This window comes from Podarcis melisellensis (assembly GCF_964234715.1).
Source record: "Podarcis melisellensis genome assembly, chromosome: 5".
Classification (NCBI taxonomy): domain Eukaryota; kingdom Metazoa; phylum Chordata; class Lepidosauria; order Squamata; family Lacertidae; genus Podarcis; species Podarcis melisellensis.
The window spans coordinates 34,786,990-34,808,425 of record NC_138537.1 but is presented as its reverse complement, the minus strand read 5'-3'; the positions used below and the strand labels follow the sequence as shown (position 1 = coordinate 34,808,425).

Genomic DNA, 21,436 nt, shown 5'->3' with positions numbered 1-21,436 from the left:
CTGCCCAGACAATGGTTCTGTGCGTTGTTGTCAACCTGTCTGAAGTCCTGGACTGTATCAGCTTTTTGCAACCTGGTGCCCTGCAGATGTTTTGAACTTCAGCTCCCATCATTCTTGCCCAGTGGCCATGCTGGGTGGAGCTGATGGGAGTTGGAGTCCAAAAACTCCACAGGTTCCCCATCCCTGGGCAATACAAAATGACCTTCATGACCTTCAGCTTTATTTCTGTACCTTATGTAGGGGTTTTGTTCTTGGCCCCAGCACACATTGACGGAGCGTGTATAAGCACCCTGCCCCATTTATTTTGCCCCACCCCCATTATGCACTCCAAAAGGATCTGCATATCGGTGATCACACATCAATTGGACGCATCTAAAATGCTCACCGCCTGTATATGCATGTGTGTGTATGTGTCTGTGTGTGTGGAGAGAGAGAGAGAGAGAGAGAGAGAGAGAGACTGAGACTTCTAATGGAAAACAATAGCACTCTTTTCCCAATTTGGCTCATGTTGTTACTATGACTCAATATATGATTCTGATTTATTAAGATTAATTTTCCCTAATGAAAACAAAACAAAACATATATAATGGCCCATCTGGGTAAATAATTCTTGAAAGTGCTTGGAAGAGAAATGGCACCTGCATATCCAGAGACACAGCACATGAATCATAACCAGGCCTTTTAGGGTTATATATGTGCCAGCACGAAAAAATAAGAGACGTACAATTTACATAGTGATTCAGAACTTTTGTTTCAGAATGGTACATTCGTGTTTAATTATTTTACATGATCTATGTCTTTGGCAGAAACCCTCCTGCTGTTTTTAACGCTGAAGCACATTAGTAATCCTTAGTTTAATTATATCTGAAGTTGCTATATTTTCCTACAAACCAAACGGAACATCTGTAATTCTCAGGTACATAAAATTCCACTGACTGCTCTAGAAGGTGTAAACATTAAATACATTTTAGACCAGCTGTTAAATTTAGAGTCTAAAGAGCTTTTAGATAATGCATCCATGGAAAAGAAACATGCATGTGTGTCTATAGATTTGTTTCCCTGTCGATGACAAATCTGTCTGGTATTGCAAAATATTATAAGATGTGCATCTTTACCCAGAATTTCCCAAGTGGTTAGGTGACCCTTTGTGGGATGTTGCAGTTTGGCAGGGAGCAAGCCAAGAAATAATAAATGAACCGAGAGTGGCAGCTTTACCCCACCTGATGGTTGGACCAAGCCTGCCATAGCTCTTCCATTTACCCAACATGTCCCTGGGGAAAAACACACTCCAATGGGGCAATAACAAAGGGAGGCACACCAGTTTTGTTTGAAAAGGAAAAAGCAAGTGCAAACACTGGTCCGCCCTCCCTTCTGTCTTGTTCCTGTGTACCCAACAGGTCTTGGGGCATTCTGGAGTCTCTGCCCTAGATTCTCTTCTCCATGGGGATCTACCAGTAGGGTTGTTCAGCTTCGCTCCAATTCATGTACATTTTGGTCCCCGTGAGCCAATTGATGGATGGCTGCTCCTTATCTTCATCCATGGGAATAAAAATCTCAGCTACATAACAGCCCTGATTTCTTTATCGTTTTTATGATGCACAGTATATATGTGCAGATTCAGAGAGATGTGATTCATTTTGTAATAATGCTTCTAAATACACGTCATATACTTGCATACAAATCAAATGACTTCATTCCTGTACTGGCAATAATCCCCCTGGTTACAATTAGTGCTAAAATGTTCATGGGGAACCTTCCTAGAAGGCAGACACACAAATTATTTCCCATTTCATAGTAATTAACATAGAGATTGAAGACGAGATGACTTTAAACTACATAGCTTCAATTCTCTAAGAAATAGTGGGGGCTTATAGTCAAAGGACAATGTGATAAATTATAGGTGTGGGACCATATTGTAGAAGGGGCAGGTCTGTGATCTCCGGGGGATGGATGGACCAGAAAAGCAAAGTGTAGCTACTCATGATTTCTTGAGCTTTCTATATAAATGCAGGATCAGACCCCTAACTCCACCTGCTCTTTCCTGGCAGCAGAACCACAATTTCCCAGTTGGTGCATCCCTATAGCCCTCTTCCCCAAGGCTTCAGAGCTTGAGGAGTGGAAGATCCAGGTGTTGTGATACCCTGGGGCCACTCCCAATGGCCAGGTCCTCCCAAATCCTAGTCCAATAGAGTTGGGAAAACCAGATAGGCACTTCTTAGGAGTCCCTCTGCCTCTGAACAGATAGGGGGAGAAGGTCCTGTAGAAGTGCCAAGAGGTGTTCTCTGCTTCTCTATCTCCAGGAAGCCCCTTTCCACACCTCTCATGTTTAGCTTCTGAACCCTTCATTAGGCCTTGGGCTGGTGGTAGCAGCTGCTCCCTGCCTTGCTTCTTCCTGTACTGACTGAGCAGCAGCAGTCTTGGCTCCTGGATAGGTGAACTAGGGCCGCCTTGAAAGGAAAGTCACAGCAAAAGCTGTTCTACTCAAGACAGTGCACGGCAAATCCTCACAACAGTCAGATTATCCAGATAAACAACATCTAGTTGTACAGAATAAAGCTTTAGTTTTAGCTTCTTGCTACAAACTGATGTGTATACAACTAATTTTGTTTTTGATAGATTTTCTCACTGTCTTTAAGGAGCAGTATTTTGAACTGAAGTCCAACAGGACAACTTCCTATGGCAGGGAGGGAGGACCTGGGACCTTTGGTGCAGTGGCGTAGCGTGGGTTGTCAGCACCCAGGGCAAGGCAAGTAATTTGCACCCCCTAACCCGTGGATTTTAGCACTCAAGTGCGAGCGCCCCCCCAGATGTTGCGCCCGGCCCCCCTGCACCCCCCACGCTATGCCACTGCTTTGGTGTGTTCTTAGACTCCAGCTCTTATCATCCCTGACTGCTGGTCTTGCCATCTTAGGCTGATGGGAGGGGGACTCCAACAACATCTGGACACTCACAGGTTCCTATCCCTGACTTTGGACTTATCTTCACACTAGGGATAAAATGATCAATCTATTTCTGCTGCGTCAATTTCACATGTTCATTTGTAACACATGTCACTCTATCCCACTTCCACGCTAATCTGCCTTTAAAAAAATCTGCATGAAAATTCATATTCAAATAGGCATTTTAATGCATTTTCTCACAAATAGGATCTATAAATTAATTTTCTTCCAAAAAAAGTACAGTGAAGTAAACATTTCTCAATATATTGTGAAACAATGCATTTTCGCCTTTTTTTTTAGTTGAGAACAGCACTGTAATATGTAGAAAACTGCAAAATCTGAATAATATGGACATTTTGGCCCACACATTAGTTTGAGAGGGAGGGATCAGGTGACTTCCCATTGGAATTTGCCATGTTCAAATTCCTCAAGCATCCTTCCTCCACATGCAAGTTCTCCCATATTTTAAATCTTAGTAAAATGAACCCCAGGCTGCCTAGCTAGGGAGTGCAATGGTGGTCTAGGACATAGCTGTCAACTTTTCCTTTTTCTCGTGAGAAATCCTATTCGGAATAAGGGAATTTCCCTTAAAAAAAGGGAACGTTGACAGATATGGTCTAGGAACACATGACTATCTTAGAAGGCACGACTGAAAGTGAGAGTGGCTATGTTATTTATTCTAAATTAAAATAAACTGGCTCAGAATATACACACACAGCTTGGCGTGATTTCTCCAGTATAGTTTATACATCATTCTTAAGGAACCAAAATATAATAAAACGAGATGCAGGGAAACCCAAATATAAGCTTGGTCTCTGAAGATTTTTTAAATGAGTCACTTCAGTTTGAAGCAGCACATGATCATAACAAGAACCAAAGTGATCTCAGGACTGATGGCACTGAAGCCTGCAGGGCACGTTAGCAGAGAGACTGCCTACAGATCTAATTAAAATGCACCCAGGAATAAAGTAAGAGGAGGAATCTTTTCTGCCTAATTGGTAAGAGAGGAACTTACTCTGCTAAACTGCTGATGTAATTGGAAATGCCACATACTGGTTTAGCTGGACACAGCGATCAATCAGACATTATTCTTTGCAGTGGCAGTGGAAATGGCTGTGTCACTTGTGGGGGTTAACGAAAGCACAATCCTGAATGCAAACTTCTTCAAACCATGAAACAAAGGCAACTGCTTTGCGCGTGGCAAAGCACACTTCTGACAGGGACTGGCATGAACATGACTTATTTACTATGCACTGCTTTCATATAGCCTTGTTTTAGTGGTCTGTAATGGCCCATGCCCTGCAGAAGTAATTGTTCCTCAAGGGCTCCTCCACTGTTCTTGGAGAAGTGATTGTTGAAGGTGATGAGGTGATTTAGGTAGGAAAACCTCTGGTCAAATTAAATTCTTAAATATAGGGTCCCCAACTATGCCATCTTACTGTAAATAAAAAAACAGGTTCAATTTCATGGGCTGTTCTAGAGAAAGAGAGCAGGTGGTATGGGTGATTCCTGAATTCAGTGCCTAGAGGTAACAATGAGCTGGATGAAGGCCAATAAAATGCAGCTTAATCCAGACAAGACAGAAGTGCTTAGGAGAGCAGCCAACCTATTTTGAATAGGGTTCCCTTGAAGAAAGGTTCAGAGCCTAGGAGCACTCCAGGGTCCAAATAGCAGCTAAGGAGCCCCCTACTTGAATACATAGTAATTCTATCAGCCAATAAATAGCATTGCAACTTTGCTTTCATAATGCTAATGTTGATAACAAAAAAAATGTATAGTGCTTTCACATGTTCCAAGTGCTTCACATGGATTTTCTAATTATAGCCCTGTAAAGTTAAGTCAGTATTATCTCTCATTTTGCAGATGGGGGTGGGGACTGAGGCAGAGAGACAGAGAAAGCAGCTCACTTTAATCCAGCTAGCGAGTTCATGGCAGAAGTGAATTTGAACCACAGACTTCAGGGTTTGTACCTGAATCTCTTAGCATGCTATGCTACACCAATGCCACATTCAACCGTTAACCACAAGAAAGGGGAATATATTGTTCTTCCAAAACTGTTGAACTATCTTCAAAAACTGGGGGTATATGCCAGTATATGTCAAGTGCTTAATGGGGCTCCCTTCCCAGGTAAATGTGTATAAGGGTTGCAGCCATAATCATCTTCTGAGTGTTAGCTTTTTATTCATAAATTAATCCAACCTTAGGTAAACACCCTAAGAAAACGGCAACACATGTTTGATGTTATGCTGAAAGCGTTAAAGAGAAATTTAACAACTTCTTTGATGCTTTGATCTCTGAAGAAATCTCACTAAAATTATGATCAAAGTAATTTATATTACTTAACAACAAATCATCTTAAGGCAATCATAAGCATTCTGTTTAATCCACGCAGTCAATTACCCACTACAAATCTCCATCTGTTGGGAGGCAGGACTTCACTTAAGGATCATTTTCTCTTAAAGGTCAACAGAAAGTCACAGAAAGAATCTCCCCTACAAGGAGGTAACAAGTATTGGTGGCCATGATATATTGCACAGGATGTCATGTCATTTGTGGAATTTTTTCTTTTGCGAAGAGAAGGTGCAGTTCTTAGTATACTAGTGCTGAAGAGACGAAATCCAAAGAGTTACACAAGGGTCACTCAATGGCTTGGACCCAATGGGATGTCTGACGTTTTCCCACTTGTATGACACGTCCCTATGTCATACTACAAGCAATCTTGGAAACTCCACTCATTTTTTGTTTTGTTTTTAAAAAAAGGTTTACTGTGCGTTGTGAGGTGGTTGTTGGTGCTTTGCCCACACTCCCCTGGCCATACAAAATTAATCATGTTGTTCTTTGTCATCACGAAGAACTCCTAGATGACCCTGTCTTACATCTCACAACTGGAAGAAAAAGTAGCTAATTTGAGCCATGGTTTTGCATGATATACACTATTCCTTTCCACACTAATCAGCGCAATCAATATTACAGCCAGTAGCAGTTGTCAAAAGTTATACCTATTCTCTAATGGTGAATGATTAGGGAGGAGATGCTACTCTGTCATTACAAACTCTGCAGATGCCATTATCCACGTTTCCTCAAATTGGACAAGAAAATATGCTTACATTAAATGAAAATCGATTGCTGTTAAATGTGGTAGGTAGCTCTGGCTAATTTGGATTGACACCATCTATGCAACTTGCAAAGCAGTGGATTGAAGGAAGAGTATTATGTAGCCATAATATATTCAGCACTGACTAGCTGAAGTTCTGTGTAGACAGCCATGCATAACCCACAGAGCTCAAGTGAATCACTTAAGCAGGCGCCCATTCATCATGTTTTTGGCATACCTACTGGCAGACCATCTTTTTCTTCCGGATTGGGAAAATTAAGAATCACTTTCAGCAAAACTTTACTGGCTACTTGTAGTGCCACAGGTTCCAATGTGGCCTCACTGTAGTTCATGCAAGGTATTTCAGGTGTTTGCTTTTTTAGGGCAATGAGCCTTTATAAACTTAGTGCAATTTTATAGAAACCTACTCAGAAGATAGAGAGTGATAAATACAAAACTACTGGAATTATGGGTCAAAGCAACTGTGGGAATTTGCCATGGCTGGATGCAGCCTTGCCTGGTCAGCTGACATACACCAGGACATATTTAATTCTTTGCAGAATCCTGGTTCGTCAATATGTACAAACTTCATATAATTACTACAAATTTGTGTTTCGATTCCATATTTCCTTTTAGGTTGAATGTGAAACTTGAGTACTTACCTGATTAAATTGTTGCAGTTTAGCAATTAAGTTGCTGACGTGTGGGTCCATTCCTTTGACTTTCAATTCTGGGTTATTAATTTGTGCCTTCATCCCATTGGTAACCACTCTGCTTGTATAACTGCAATAGAAAAGGAAAGGAAGGGTTAACATTCAGGTAAATGTCCTTTACTTTTTAGATTCAGTAAACGCTTTGGAAGAGTCTACCAAGCTAAATACATATAACTCCAGGAGAGTCATGACTAATATCCTGATTTTGTGTGTATGTGAAATACAGACTTAAGAAGGTGCAGCACAGTTTCTGTAATCAGGTATGCTGCACCCTGAACCTGCATTTATCTAAAGAACCCTCCCCTGCAAAACAAAACACAAAAACATCAACAACCCAGAGTATACAGTAGGATAATGCTTTTATTACAACTAATAAGAGCGAGCAAGTTTTTTAGTCCTTCAGAATCCTGTCAGACTGAAGATTTCTGAAGAACCTGAAAATTTGCCCACCATTTTGCTACCTTTTGATTGATCCTAGAATCATAGAATCAAAGAATCATAGAATCATAGAGTTGGAAGAGACCACAAGGGCCATCGAGTCCAACCCCTTGCCAAGCAGGAAACACCATCAGAGCACTCCTGACATATGGTTGTCAAGCCTCTGCTTAAAGACCTCCAAAGAAGGAGACTCCACCATACTCCTTGGCAGCAAATTCCACTGTCGAACAGCTCTTACTGTCAGGAAGTTCTTCCTAATAAAGCTACTGCCCTACTTTTTTATTTGGATTTTTTAATATAGAACTGAATACTGGCATACTCAGTATAGGCAAAAGGAGGTACTTCTTCACCTAGTGCATTGTTAAACTTGCACTGCAACTTGGATGGCTTTGAACGTAGGCTAAAGAAGTTCATTGAGACTAAAGCTATCAATGGCTACTGGTCATGATGGCTGTGTACAACCTCCAGTAATGTCAAAAGCAAAGCAGAAAAGTGCATGATTATTTACATATTATTGACCAAAAAACCAGCAGTAGTAATTACTGCTCATATGCACTTATGTGAGTTTCATTCTTGACATGAAAATTGTGGCGATTTCGACTCCTATTTCCATTTATGACATCCCTAGTTAGAAGACAATTTGCATATATATATATATAGAGAGAGAGAAAATTCAAATCATCCGTAAACCCTCAGCTCAGAAATTCTCTCATTGATGCACACTATAAATTGCTTTGATTGTTAATTATATTCTTCCATTAAATGAACTCATTTGATAAGATTCATCAGGTGGTTGTGATCCTGTTCACCACATGCAGTGACCAACTCTTTTGCTAATTATGACCAAATACCTGAGACAGGTATTGTGTGTCCTTAACTTCTGTGACACCAGGGAGAGAAAAATGGTAAGAAATAGAAAAGGAAATAATGAGCCAATTAACAAGATATACATTTCAGCTTGTTTGGTGAACAAATGGTTGAAAGTGTGGCCTGCGCACAGTCAGCCTTGCCCGTATCCCCAGAAACATAGCAGCCATTAATTCATCACATAACAGAGCACACCAAAAATGCTTGGCATGCCGGCTCCCTTTAATTCATGGAGAATAAATAGGTTTTAATCCAGGGAGGGCTGCAAATCATAATATTTGTTGGGCAATGATCATCATAACTCATCATTTTCTAGCACACATTGGAGAGCAGGCTTCTGTGAAGTTTAACAGCGCAACCTGCTCAAAAATAAATCTGACTTGGGCTCCTAAAGAATTGCAGTCTAAATAAAATAACTGCCTGGCTCTTTGGAATTACCTTGGCTACAATCCTGATTGTCCTGGGCACAGAACGCAGGGTGCAGAGTAATTTTATTAAAAGCCAGTATAGCTCACCCTTCTCTCACCATATACCTTGGCACCCGAACACGAGTGGCTCTCCACAAACCCCAGATGTTCATTTCAAGGAAAGTTCCTCCACCTTGCACTTGATTTATTTATTTATCACACTTAAATCCCACCTTTCTTCCATATATCCCAAGGAGGCGCACATTGGGTTCTCAAGCCAGCTTAGTTTCAACAAGGACCATAGGCCTTCAGGTCATAGCCCATGTACCGCACTTCCTTCTCAAGGTCCCAACACTCAGGCTACTCTCAGTGGAAGAAGCACAAAGTCATATTAAGGTGTTAAGGAGGAGCTGCTTGCCGAATGTGAGCCACAGAGGCCTTCTTCTTGAAGTGACTGCTTGGGCTATAACTGAGCATACACTGAAAAAAGCTGAGGCTAAGTGCTCAGGTGGAGCAGAAGAAGAAGAAGAAGAGTTTGGATTTGATATCCCACTTTATCACTACCCTAAGGAGTCTCAAAGCAGCTAACATTCTCCTTTCCCTTCCTCCCCCACAACAAACACTCTGTGAAGTGAGTGGGGCTGAGAGACTTCAAAGTGTGACTAGTCCATGGTCACCCAGCAGCTGCATGTGGAGGAGCAGGGACACGAACCTGGTTCACCAGATTACGAATCTACTGCTCTTAACCACTACACCATACTGGCACCAAGAGCAGCAAGAGAGGACTGCACAGATCTTTAATGCAGGGACAGGGAACTCTTTTTTCTCCTATTTAAGGCTACATTTCCGCAGGGGTAATCTGTTGGGGGAGGGGTAGATCCAGAAACAAACATGGGTGGGGCCAGAGCCAAAGGTAGGTGGAGTTGACAGAATCACACCAGCCCATCTCCCTCTGCTGGTGCCTTCCTCCCCCTCTATCCATTCTGCCCCACTTGTCCACCGCCATTAATACATGTCAGTCATGATTGCTTGCAGGGGGCTTTTCCCCCTCCTTCCATTGCTCCACCCATTTCCATCCCTTGGACGCTACTTCTCTCTGCCACCCCACAGTTCGCAGCAAGGCTTTCTCCTGGGTTGAAGAAGAAGAGTTTGGATTTGATATCCCGCTTCATCACTACCCTATGGAGTCTCAAAGTGGCTAACGATCTCCTTCCCCCTTCCTCCCTCACAACAAACACTCTGTGAGGTGAGTGAGGCTGAGAGACTTCAAAGAAGTGTGACTAGCCCAACGTCACCCAGCAGCTGCATGTGGAGGAGTGGGGAATCAAACCCGGTTCACCAGAGTACGAGTCCACTGCTCTTAACCACTACACCACACTGTAGCAGCCACATCTCTGTCTCTCCTCAGAGGGAGGCCTGGAGAACAAGAGTGGACCTGGAGTATCCAGAGGGCAGTATGAGGAAGCCACAGGTTCCCCAAGGCTGCCTTAACGAGCCAACCTGCATCATGTGCACAGAACCACCAGGGCTGCAGTCATGGTATGCAGCGCTGGGTTGTGCCCATGCCCATGCCTAAGAACATGTGATTGAAACAGCCTTCTTTCCCTGCGTACCCCTTCCCCTCCTTTCTTGCTCTTTTGTTCCCCCTGTGTCTAACTGTAGATTGTATATGGGTATATCCTTAAAACTGCTGCAATGCAAACGAGTCCCTTTTTATCACCCCTTCCAAATGTTCTCACAATATTTAATGGGTTAAGTAATCTATCTGAGCATCATATTCATAAAGCAGAATCACAGGCTTTTTCTTTTTATCTTTTTAAGCACAACTAAATAAGAGGCAATGTCCTTAAGTGCCTATTGAAGAGGATTCGCTAATTTTCCAAATCAATGAACCTGTGAGGGATTTTCAGTATTCGACGGTACAAATCTCACCCTAATTTAATTATGTAACTTTTGCTAGATCAGCACCACCTTTTGCAAAATACTTAGGTTATGCCATATTGAATGTCTTCATATAAATTACTTGTGGTTGGCTGAGCCAAAATCTGAAAGGAAGAAAGAAAAATTGAGTGCTTTTTCTTTGTTTTGTAGGGGTCATTCCTAACGTTTGTTATTCCTGCTTGGTGTTAAAGAAGTAAAGAAGAGTATTCAGTGCTTTTTATGCTTTAAAACCGAGAGTGGGAGAAGCAGCTGGCTAAGGTGAAATATTAGATAACCTAAGGGGGAGTTTGTCATGACAAACCTAGACAGCATCTTAAAAAGCAGAGACATCACCTTGCCAACAAAGGTCCGTATAGTTAAAGTTATGGTTTACCCAGTAGTGATGTATGGAAGTGAGAGCTGGACCATAAAGAAGGCTGATTGCCGAAGAATTGATCCTTTTGAATTATGGTGCTGGAGGAGATTCCTGAGAGTCCCAAGGACTGCAAGGAGATCAAACCTCTCCATTCTTAAGGAAATCAACCCTGAGTGCTCACTGGAAGGACAGATTGTGAAGCTGAGGCTCCAATACTTTGGCCACCTCGTGATAAGAGAAGACTCCCTGGAAAAGACCCTGATGTTGGGAAAGATGGAGGGCACAAGGAGAAGGGGACGACAGAGGACGAGATGGTTGGACAGTGTTCGCGAAGCTACCAGCATGAGTTTGACCAAACTGCGGGAGGCAGTGGAAGACAGGAGTGCCTGGCGTGCTCTGGTCCATGGGGTCACGAAGAGTCGGACACGACTAAAGAACTAAACAACAACAAAGGGGGAGTTTATTTGTCAGACACTTGTACTTTGAGGAGATGAACTACAATTTAGCAATGTAAAAGGGAAGAGTCATTCTCAGACAATTAATTTAGCATACTGATACCACAATGATTAAAGTTGGTTATCAAAACTATTTCATAATATGCATTCCAGGGAGGGTTGCACTCTTTGTTTCTCTCTGACACACACACCCCTTAAAAAATCTGATTGCCACTGTTCCTTCCATTATCAATGTAATTATTTATGATGGCTAATATGCATGCACAGGTTGGTGAATTTGATAAGTTGGTTCCTTCAATCATCTGTGATCATCTGTTCATAATTGTACACAATATACAAGATTTTTAAACATAGTTTTAGGAAAGGGTAAGCTGTGTACAGCTGAAGGGAAAGTGGAAATTTTGCAAAGAAAGGGAAAGGGCAAATCCCATATATAGAAGTGTGTGTATGGGAGACGGTGGGTGCTGCATAATATTTTTTAGTGACATTGGTTGCTTTTCCATATTACAACACAGCAGCGAACATTTAAAGAACATAAAGAGCACAAACTACTGGATCAGACCAAACAAGTCTTTAATCCTGTTTCCTACAGTGACCAACCAGATGGCTAGAGGAAGCCCTTAAGCAACAGGACTCTTCCAACTGTGTTCCCCCACAACTGGTATAAAATGCAGTATAACGACTTCCGGGTCGGCGCCATCGCCGAATGGCGGACTCCCTCCGAGCTCCGGAGGGAGCCGGCTCGGCAGGGGTTGGGTCCTACCGCGCCGGCGACGCGGGGACCCTCAAAAACCACGGGCACGGAGACCGTGGACATGGGGACTCGGCTGGTACCGTCAGCGCCCTCCCGACTCGTGAAGGAGCCTTTTTAAAGGCTACGGATCGGGTGCCAGGGAGCGGCGTGGTACTGTGAGTCTATCGCTTCCCCTGCCGAGCGCAGCCGCAAGCCATTCGACGGAGAGCGCTGGCTTTTTCCAATTGAAATTCGGACACTTAACAACAACCCGTGAGTAATTGGGTAACCGGGTACAAAAGGAGAAAAAAAAAAGGAATTTTTTTTCGGATTCGGTACGAGCGGGGGGGGGATCTAAAAAGGAAGTCAGTCCCCTCCCTGATTGTAAACATGCTAAAACAAGGACTGAGAAACCAAGATCAATTCAGAAGTTTATTGTTGATAAAAAATATAAAATTCCACGATGGAACTATCACAAGAATTGTGCTGGAGGAGAAAAGTCGAAGGTGAGAGGGAAATGGCAACCCCCCCTGGGAACCGGGGCGATTCCGAGAACCTGGCGGAGAGAGATGGAGAGTTTGACAGCTGTCAAAGTAGCTGTCAAATCGTGAGAATACAAAGAGGACTCTGTTACAAGTATTTTGCTGGTTAATTTTGATACAATTGGATATAAATATGGATACAAAATGTCGGGTGAAAAACGAAACAACAATTTGACTGTTGGATGAGAGGACACAAAGTTATGGCAACCCCCCTAGAGGGGCAGTGGGACATTACAAGCGACGTATGTGGAAAACTACTCTGGGATGTGTATTGGTATTAGCTCCTGGGAAAGTAGCAAAACTGAAATATTGTTGTGTCTACAGAGGTGACAACATAATAGAATTTTTCTATTGAAGTATGCTAGGAACTGGACGTAAGTTTTTGTTCCTGAATAACAAACCTCTGCAGAGATACTAGATTTCAGAATAAGAATGGTTTTGCAGCTGAACATGACAGAAACCTGAGAAAGTAAGAAGCAAAAGAGTTAAGGACCAACTACGCCACAGAAAGAACAATGGGAGAAGCAACAACGATCAAGGGAAATTAAAGGCCTCGATTAAACTGGACTCTTGAAATTAAACATTATTAAAACAAGCAGATTTAAAGAAAACCGGCAAGATGGATTGAGAAAAACTTGGCTGTGGACTTGAGACCTCCAGGCTGACAATATACTGACTGATGGACATGGGGAATCCAAACCGGGGAAGGGAGGGGGAACTTTAGAATCCAAAGGCTATGTAACCAACTTTTGGAATTTTCTACTATCTTCTATCTTCTATCTTTTTATACAACTTTGGCATCTCGATTTAACATGTTTTGGGGGGGAAAAAGGGGGAACTCGTGGAAGGAAATGGGGTAGATCTTGGGGGAAAAATCTTTTGTTCTATTTTGTTAAAGATGGGGGAAAAATCTTTTGTTCTATTTTGTTAAAGAGGAGGAGCGACGTTAAGACTGTAATTTAAATTGGCTATCAGGTACAACACATTAGGCATAAATTGGGAATGAGAACTTGTGGAACCAACATAGGGAAAAGGGAATACAGCTGGGAGGGGAAGGAGGGAGTCCCAGAAAGAAGGTTATGAAAATAAGGGTTTAAAATTGGTCCTTTTTTCTTTCTTTCTTTTCTTTATCTTTTCTATCTTTTCTATTTTGTTATCATTGGAAACTTTAATAAATATGATTTAAAAAAAAATAAAAAAATAAAATGCAGTATAACATTAAGCATTGCAAACACATTTCTGAACCACTGGATTTAGAAAGGATTACTCTGCTCAGGTTCTGAGATTTTTTATGTCTCATTTTAGTTATTCAGGGCACATCCCAACCACATGCCCATCTACATGTGAAAGGAGATCCACATAGGTATCAATGGAGCCTCTTTCCCCTCCCTCAGCCTTTGCCATGGGCCTTTGGACAGACAGACACATGTGCCAACATAATCGCCATTATCAGCTACAGGAAGCCTGTACATTTCTCCCATATATATTATATATCCCCTGTATATTGACTGGGAAATGCATACAATTTTCTATTCATGAAAGAAGGATGTGCACATTCTCCATGAGGCCTGGTGAATGCGTACAATGGCTGGTTATTGTGCACATTAACTGTACAACTTCCATTCCTCTTCACATATACACCTCATATCTCCAGTCCTCCAGAGGGCAGCATGTGTGAGGGGAGAGATCATGCCCAGTTTAACCTTGAAGGTCCAGGAGTGCTAATGTCAAATATATATTTAATCTAAATTAGAATAAAATACACAGATTTCATCTTTTTTTCTTTCTTTATGTATTTTTAAATGATTCCATCGGCAGAGGAGACATATACAAAGTGGAACTAAGCAAGGTCAAGACACAATCCACTTCTCACATTTGGGATGGAACATGCCAATTGCAAGTGGAAGCATCAAATACCCATATGCTCCTGTGTATACGGCACAGATTAACCCTACTGGATCCCTATCAATCAAAATGGAAAACTACATTATACGAAAAGCTAAAAGGCTTGGGCTGTTCGCCACAGGCACTGATAGCCACAGGTTATGGGAAAGCCGGAGCAACAATTCACCAATGAATCTGGGACGTAGAATTTCAGTGTCACGTGAGTGTGATGAATAAGCACCCAGCAATCAAAGACAATGGGAGAGGTTTTACCCCAGCAAAATATCTGTCAAAATTACAAATATCTAAATGTAGATGGTCGTTCACCCTCGCTAGATTCAATGTGCCGCCATATGCCTTACTGCAGGGCAGATATGTGGGTAAACTGTATGCGGAGCAAATCTGCCCCTGCGGCCTGATAGAGGTGGAAACCGTCTCTCATGTCTTGCTACGATGTCATTCTTATGAGGATATACGCTTAGTCTTTATCACCCCTGTCATACAGAAAATTCCAAGTGGGTCTGAACCTCAATGCTTAAAATTCCTCATAGAGGATAGGGATCCAGAGATCACGCTAAGGGTGGCCAAATTTTGCGCGGCTGCCATAAAACTCAGGGAACAAGCTGTGCTATCACATAAACTAAGGCCTCTAGCTAATATTTTAGAGACTAAGACCTAAGCCACATGTCTAATGGCTGTCATATTCAATTGTTAATTCAAACATAATTCTATTGTGTTTTATGTTCACTTAGTACGGTATGTGAATCTGGTCTGGGACCATAATAAATTTCATTCATATACAGCAGAGCAAAATCCTAACTTTGACTTCTCAGAAGTAAATTCTGTTGAATTCAGTGGGGCTTATTCCCAGGTAATTGGGATTAGAGTTGTAGCCCAAGAGACTTGCTATTAGCCCCAGTTCCCTACCACATAAAATACATATGTAAAAGAGCTTCCGTCACTGCCCTTCAAGTAGGCTATTATATCAACCCTTACTCCACAAATAGCTTGGCTACTTACTTCCAAGAAATGAATTTTAAGATTTGCATCACAAAACCTTTTGATTAGTTTTATTAAGTCTCTTGATTAATTGCCTCAGTGCCATTTCTTTAAAAAGCAACAACTAAGCCTACGAACAGAGCAATTTGAGGCATAGCTATATTTCAACATGAACTCCAAGTATGTGGTTTTGTTTGAATTAGGATAATCTAGAGCAGGGGGCAGCAAACCTTTTCAGCAGGGGGCCAGTCCCCTGTCCCTCAGACCTCGTGGGGGGCTGGACTATATTTTGAAGAAAAAAAAAGGAAAAAGAACGAATTCCTATGCCCCACAGATAACCCAGAGATGCATTTTAAATAAAAGCACACATTCTACTCATGTAAAAACACCAGGCAGGCTCCACAAATAACCAAGATGCATTTTAAATAAGAGGACACATTCTACTCATGTAAAAACACACTGATTCCTGGACTGTCCATGGGCCAGATTTAGAAGGCGATTGGGCCGGATCTGCCCCCAGGCCTTAGTTTGCCTACCCATGATCTTGAGAACAGCGTAATTTCTTTCAAGCTGCCTGCTCTTTCAAAAGGTACTTAAAAAGACTACCCATCCTTTTTCCTACACATATGCAGATTCACCTACTTAAATCCCCTTTTTGTGTGTGGAGGCACCGCTATTGACTGGAAAGGGAGAGACTGCTCTGGAATCAGTAATTTGAAAACCGCTATCCTGCGATATGTATAATTAGGGATCTAAGATAACAGCACTGAAGTATGCATAGGAAAAGGCTGAAGTGAAGCAGTGCAGTATCAAAAAACAAGTATAAAATGGTGGCTTTATATATACATATAAAATATTGAGCAAAACTCAAAGAAGCGACACAACTAATTTTCAGAGAAATATAAGACAAAGGGGAAAGGGAAGGCAAAACACACACACACCTTTAAAACCACATATTTGGCATCACAGCTGACAGAAATATTCCAAGTGTGTACGCAATTCAAATGTGGAACTGACTTCAGAGTTTTAACAATAAAATTTAATTGCAATATTCTAAATGCTCACCCAACACATACAGCCAAACATGCTATAAAGTTTCTCGAAGCTACTGAAAAGGGTATCATTGTGTGGTGCTTAAATTCTGCTTAGCTTTATGACACATAAATGTCTGCATCTGATGAAGTGACTGTCAAAGCATTTGCTGGTTCGTTTGTTTTTTAAGACGTTAAGGTATTCTGTTGGTTTTTTCTGCATTCGATGTTCTGTTGATTTTTCTGCAATTGACCAGCCTGGCTTCCCCCCTAGATGAAAATGTTTGAGCAATTAAGCATGGAATGCTCAGACAGAGAGATACTAGTGGGGCAGATTTTATAGCTCTTATGAAAAAATGAAGATCCCATTACAGCAGGTTGAAAGGACAAGCATAAAGGATGTTCAAGGGTTTCATTTGGTCCACATTTGAAAGCTAACTAGCTTGATTCACACTTTCTGGACTAATATGTAGTCCAGACAGTTATCGTTTGGTTTAGGGCATCTTTGAATCTGGGATACAGTTTTTGGCTTTTTTTTAAAAAAAATGTAAGAATGTATACACAAATGCATATTTTAGGATAAAATGCATAGAAAAAGGCACTGTTTTTACAGTAAAAGGCATACTAAAACTCCATAAATTTAAATACAGTTTAAAAATAATACAGTGGTACCTTGGGTTAAGAACTTAATTCGTTCTGGAGATCCGTTCTTAACCTGAAACTGTTCTTAACCTGAAGCACCACTTTAGCTAATGGGGCCTCCCACTGCCGCCACACCGCTGGAGCACGATTTCTGTTCTCATCCTGAAGCAAAGTTCTTAACCTGAGGTACTATTTCTGGGTTAGCGGAGTCTGTAACCTGAGGTGTCTGTAACCTGAAGCGTCTGTAACCCGAGGTACCACTGTAATCGCAAGAGGTTGCAGAAATGGAGCAAAAATAGACCGATCTACCTAACCCCAGTAGACACAAGGGGAACAGGTTCATTTTATATATTAAAAAACCTGCCGGATAAATGTTGAAATTACACACTCCAGATAACGTATAATATACCGTTATACATTCAATCCTTTTAGGGAAGGACTGTAAGCTTAGTGACAGAGGTAAAAGGTAAAAAGGTCACATGCTTTGCATGCAAAAGGTCCCAGGTTCAATTTCTGGCATCTCCAGGCAGGGCTTGATATCATGGAGAGGAGCTCAACCAGTCAGTGTTGTCAGTACAGTGGTACTTTGGTTGTCGAACGGCTTGGCTCCCAAATGCTACAAGCCTGGAAGTGAGTGTTCTGGTCTGCGAATGTTTTTCAGAAGCCGAATGTCTGATGCAGCTTCCATGGCAGGAAGCTCCTGAAGCCAATCGGAATACGCATCTTGGTTTTTGAACTGTTTCGGAGGTCGAATGGACTCTCGGAACGGACTAAATTTGAGAACCAAGGTACCACCACTGTACTGGATTAGACAGAACACTAGTCGGACGCAGTATAAGGCAGCTTTGTATGTCATCCTGCTCCCATGAACTGCCTGTGCATCTATTTGGCCACTCTTGGATGTGCTCAGCTGGCTGGACGTCTGCTTGATCAGCAAGACAAGCCTTATGTTGGGTGCCTGAAGCCGCCAGGTCAAGCTGCAGTCAGCAGAAATAACAGATTTCATTGGAGATCCCTAAGTAGCCAGAGGTCAGCTTTTAAGTTCACCTACTGGGAATGCAGAGCATGCAGAGCGGTATCATTATTCTTCAGGTCATTTCTCATTAAGGAGCAGGAATTCCATCCTGTCCATCTTAGCCTCCATCCATTAGAGGTTTCTGTGTTGGCTTTTGCCCTGGCCATGAATGTAATTATTATCAAAAATTAATAGGCTCCAGGTACACATGGACAATCAGCAATGCAAGGATCTGTAATCTTATTTCTCCAAAGAATTCTGGAAACCCTTAATGAAAGCTCATGAAGTAAATACAAGAAACTGCTTGTAGTGGGTGGGGTGGGGGCGCACGGAAACAAATGTAATCAATGTTTTGATGAGTGTCCATTTTGAAAAGAGCAGTGTGCTGCCCACATCCAAAGAGAAAGTGAAGAACAATGAGAAAACTGGAGATGGTTATATGAGCTCTGTGTCAAACTTAAGCATAGCAGGGGATCAAAGTTGTCTACACAGGGAAGGACAGGCAAGTTCAAACCTGCCTCCTGTAGAAATGGAATAAAGCAAATATATCTGAGATAATACTGCACTGAAACACTTCTCTTGACAATCAGGCATCTATCCAGATTTTAACTGTGTTACAGCCAATGAGAAATAGGTTTCCATCATCGCCATCAGCCAGCCAAATCACCGATGTGCTTCAAGCAAAGGACTTGGGAGTCTGCAATCTGATCTCTGCAGTACCTGTGCGGAGCCTCACTGTCTTTATGAAATTTCATAAAAGTGTAAGTAACGTCTGCAACAAGGCTAAGCACTGTAATGCCATACGCTCCCCCCCTCCATAATTCAGCCCCCTCTCTCTAAGTTTAGTAATATTTGGGCACCATTATCTACAGAATCAGGAGATGTGCAAATATGGCAAACTGGATCAAGCAAGGTGAAATTTCAGCTGAACAGCACTTGAGCTTTCTCTCTCTTTATCCAGTGGGAAAACCTTTACCTATCCAGTAATTTCTAGGGCTCCTCCTGTTTATTGAACATTTATCCAGATTTGATTGCACAAAGCTTATGTGATAGTCACCAAGCGTTTATTCCAATTTGTTTGTGGGGAGGTTGTAAGACTATGAGCATTCATCCTCTTTTGTTTGCTTAGGGGTTATATGTCTTCCCATCCATCTACCATTATCCCATACTTTTCCCCATCACTTCCCTAGCCACAAAAAAGTTTTTGTTTTTTTTCAAGTTATGCTAGAGGGATAGAGCACTTCAATCCACTTTAATTGCACAAACTTACTTTTATGATATATAACTGGATCCTTCCTGTAAAATACTGACAGTCTGGAGGCAAACCAAGACATAACACACCTAATCATAGAATTGCAGAGTTGAAGGGATCTCCAAGGGCCATCTAATCCAGCCCCCTGCAATGCAGAAATCTCAGCTAAAGCTGTCAGAACCATGGGATGGAAAGCCAGCTGGCTTGGCCCTAGCTGGAGCATCTCCCTTCTCAGCCTTGCCACTGCAGAGATCCATTAGTCATCCTCCTCCGATGTGTGTCCGCGACTCATGCTGCTGCGCATGCAACAGCACACATTACTCAGCAGAGTAAACACACAACAGATCAGGCTCGAGGCATGGATACTATACTAAACTACGCATTTCTTATACATAAATCAGGACAAAGAAAAACATGGCCTCTCTCGTTGTTCTTCTTGGAGAGAGAGAAAACAAACGCAATACAGAGTGGATGTTCTGCTCATGGGACTCCAGCAATCTGTGCTGGAATGTAAACAGACATGTGGCATGTAACAATCCCACATATCTGCAGCAAGGGTGGAATGGAATTCCCAACAAAAGCATCCATGACAGATGGCCATCCAACCTCTACTTAAAAACCTCCAAGAAAGGAGAGTCCACAACCTCCTGGGGCAGCCCGTTCCACTGGTGAACAGCTCATACTGTCAGAAAGTTCTTCCTGATGTTTAGCTGAAATTTCCTTTCTTGCAACTCGAAGCCATTGGTTCGAGTCCTACCCTACCCTTCATGTCTTCATTCTGCGATGCAGGAGCAAAGCAGCTTATCTGTGAACCTTGCAGCTGCTTTCACATAGTATACAGCAGCAAATCAGGATACCGTAGGCAATCCAAGTCGCCTCATGTGCTTGTGCCCTTCATGCACAGCACTGCAAAACATGCATTTGTCCAGTGGAACTAGCACATCTTTAAAGGTGCACATCAATCTTTGAATATCTAATTTTTTAAAAAAGGAAAGATAATGTGTAAAGCAGCCCTAGGTGGCAGGGCGAAGACAGGAATTCCTAATGGTTCCCCCTTTGCTAGGGTGAATCTTGCCAACAAAAGAGAATTCATTCAGGACTTCCTTCTGTTCAATTGTTCTCACTAAGGACTCAAGACTCAAAGTGCCCTCTCTCTGATAAGCAGCAGTAATTAATCTCCCAGCTGTACAGTAAAAGAGTGGAAATGAAAAGTCTTTTATTGGCATTCTCATTATTTAATGATAATTAGGCCCTGGAGTGCCATAACTGCCCCCAATTTTTATTTTACAAATAGCAGTCAGAGTCATTGCTCTTCCTACAGCTGTCTTAAAAATCTGTTGCCAACCCCCAATTGAATAGGATATAATAATAAAAAAATAGGCAAGGGCACAGCAGTGGTTCATGCTATGCAGAAACACGCATGATCCAGGGACACACAAACATTTTACTATTTTCAGTTAAATTCTCTTCCCTGCAGATCTCATAGTTTCACTTGCAGAGGACAGTTCAAAACTCCTATATGGTGTCATGGTCCCCACTGCCAGCACTGAGCTAATATCTGAGCATCAAAGGATGGAAAATGGTCAAGATGACATAAATGACTTCATGTCACCACCCTAAAACATTCTGAGTCCTCCAACAAGAGATCGACAATTATTTAAATGCACAGCGAGGGCAAAACTCTGAAGTCCTCCCCATAGTGGTTCTTCCTGTCCAGGAGTTAAGCCAATCCCTTTTACCTGGACAATATCAGAACTCTGCATCTGGCTGAATGATGGGGGAAAGGTTAGTTACAGAAAGTAATACATACCAAGGCGCCACAACACTATTAATCCTCAGGATCTGCTCTTGGGGGAAAACTGGCTTCTGCTTCTACACTGGTCCTCTTCTAAAATTACCTTGTGTATTCAGAGCATAAAGAGAAAGGGGCAAATGGAACCACAGAAATGAAGATATGGTATTTTATTTAGCAAAAGGGAACCAGTCCCAGGGTGGTGGTGGAGAAGGAGAAGAAACCATAGTGAATGCTTTCTGAGCATGCATGGAGTAATTCAGTCAGGAGCAAGCCCAAATCCTTGCATGGTGGCTGGTGATGGCAGATGCAGGGCTTTTTCTCAACTGGAACTCAG

The 21,436-nt window shown here is 42.1% G+C and overlaps 1 protein-coding gene across 2 annotated transcripts in view; it reads right to left on the bottom strand.

The window, feature by feature from the left end:
- The window catches only part of LOC309369532 (glypican-5-like), a 384,544-nt gene that overhangs the window by 157,721 nt on the left and 205,387 nt on the right, over positions 1 to 21,436 (bottom strand). For both annotated transcript variants that reach the window (XM_081910420.1, XM_081910421.1), the window contains one exon: positions 6,696 to 6,816. In XM_081910420.1, the coding sequence (XP_081766546.1) occupies positions 6,696 to 6,816 (121 nt within the window). The remainder of the gene's footprint in view (positions 1 to 6,695; positions 6,817 to 21,436) is intronic.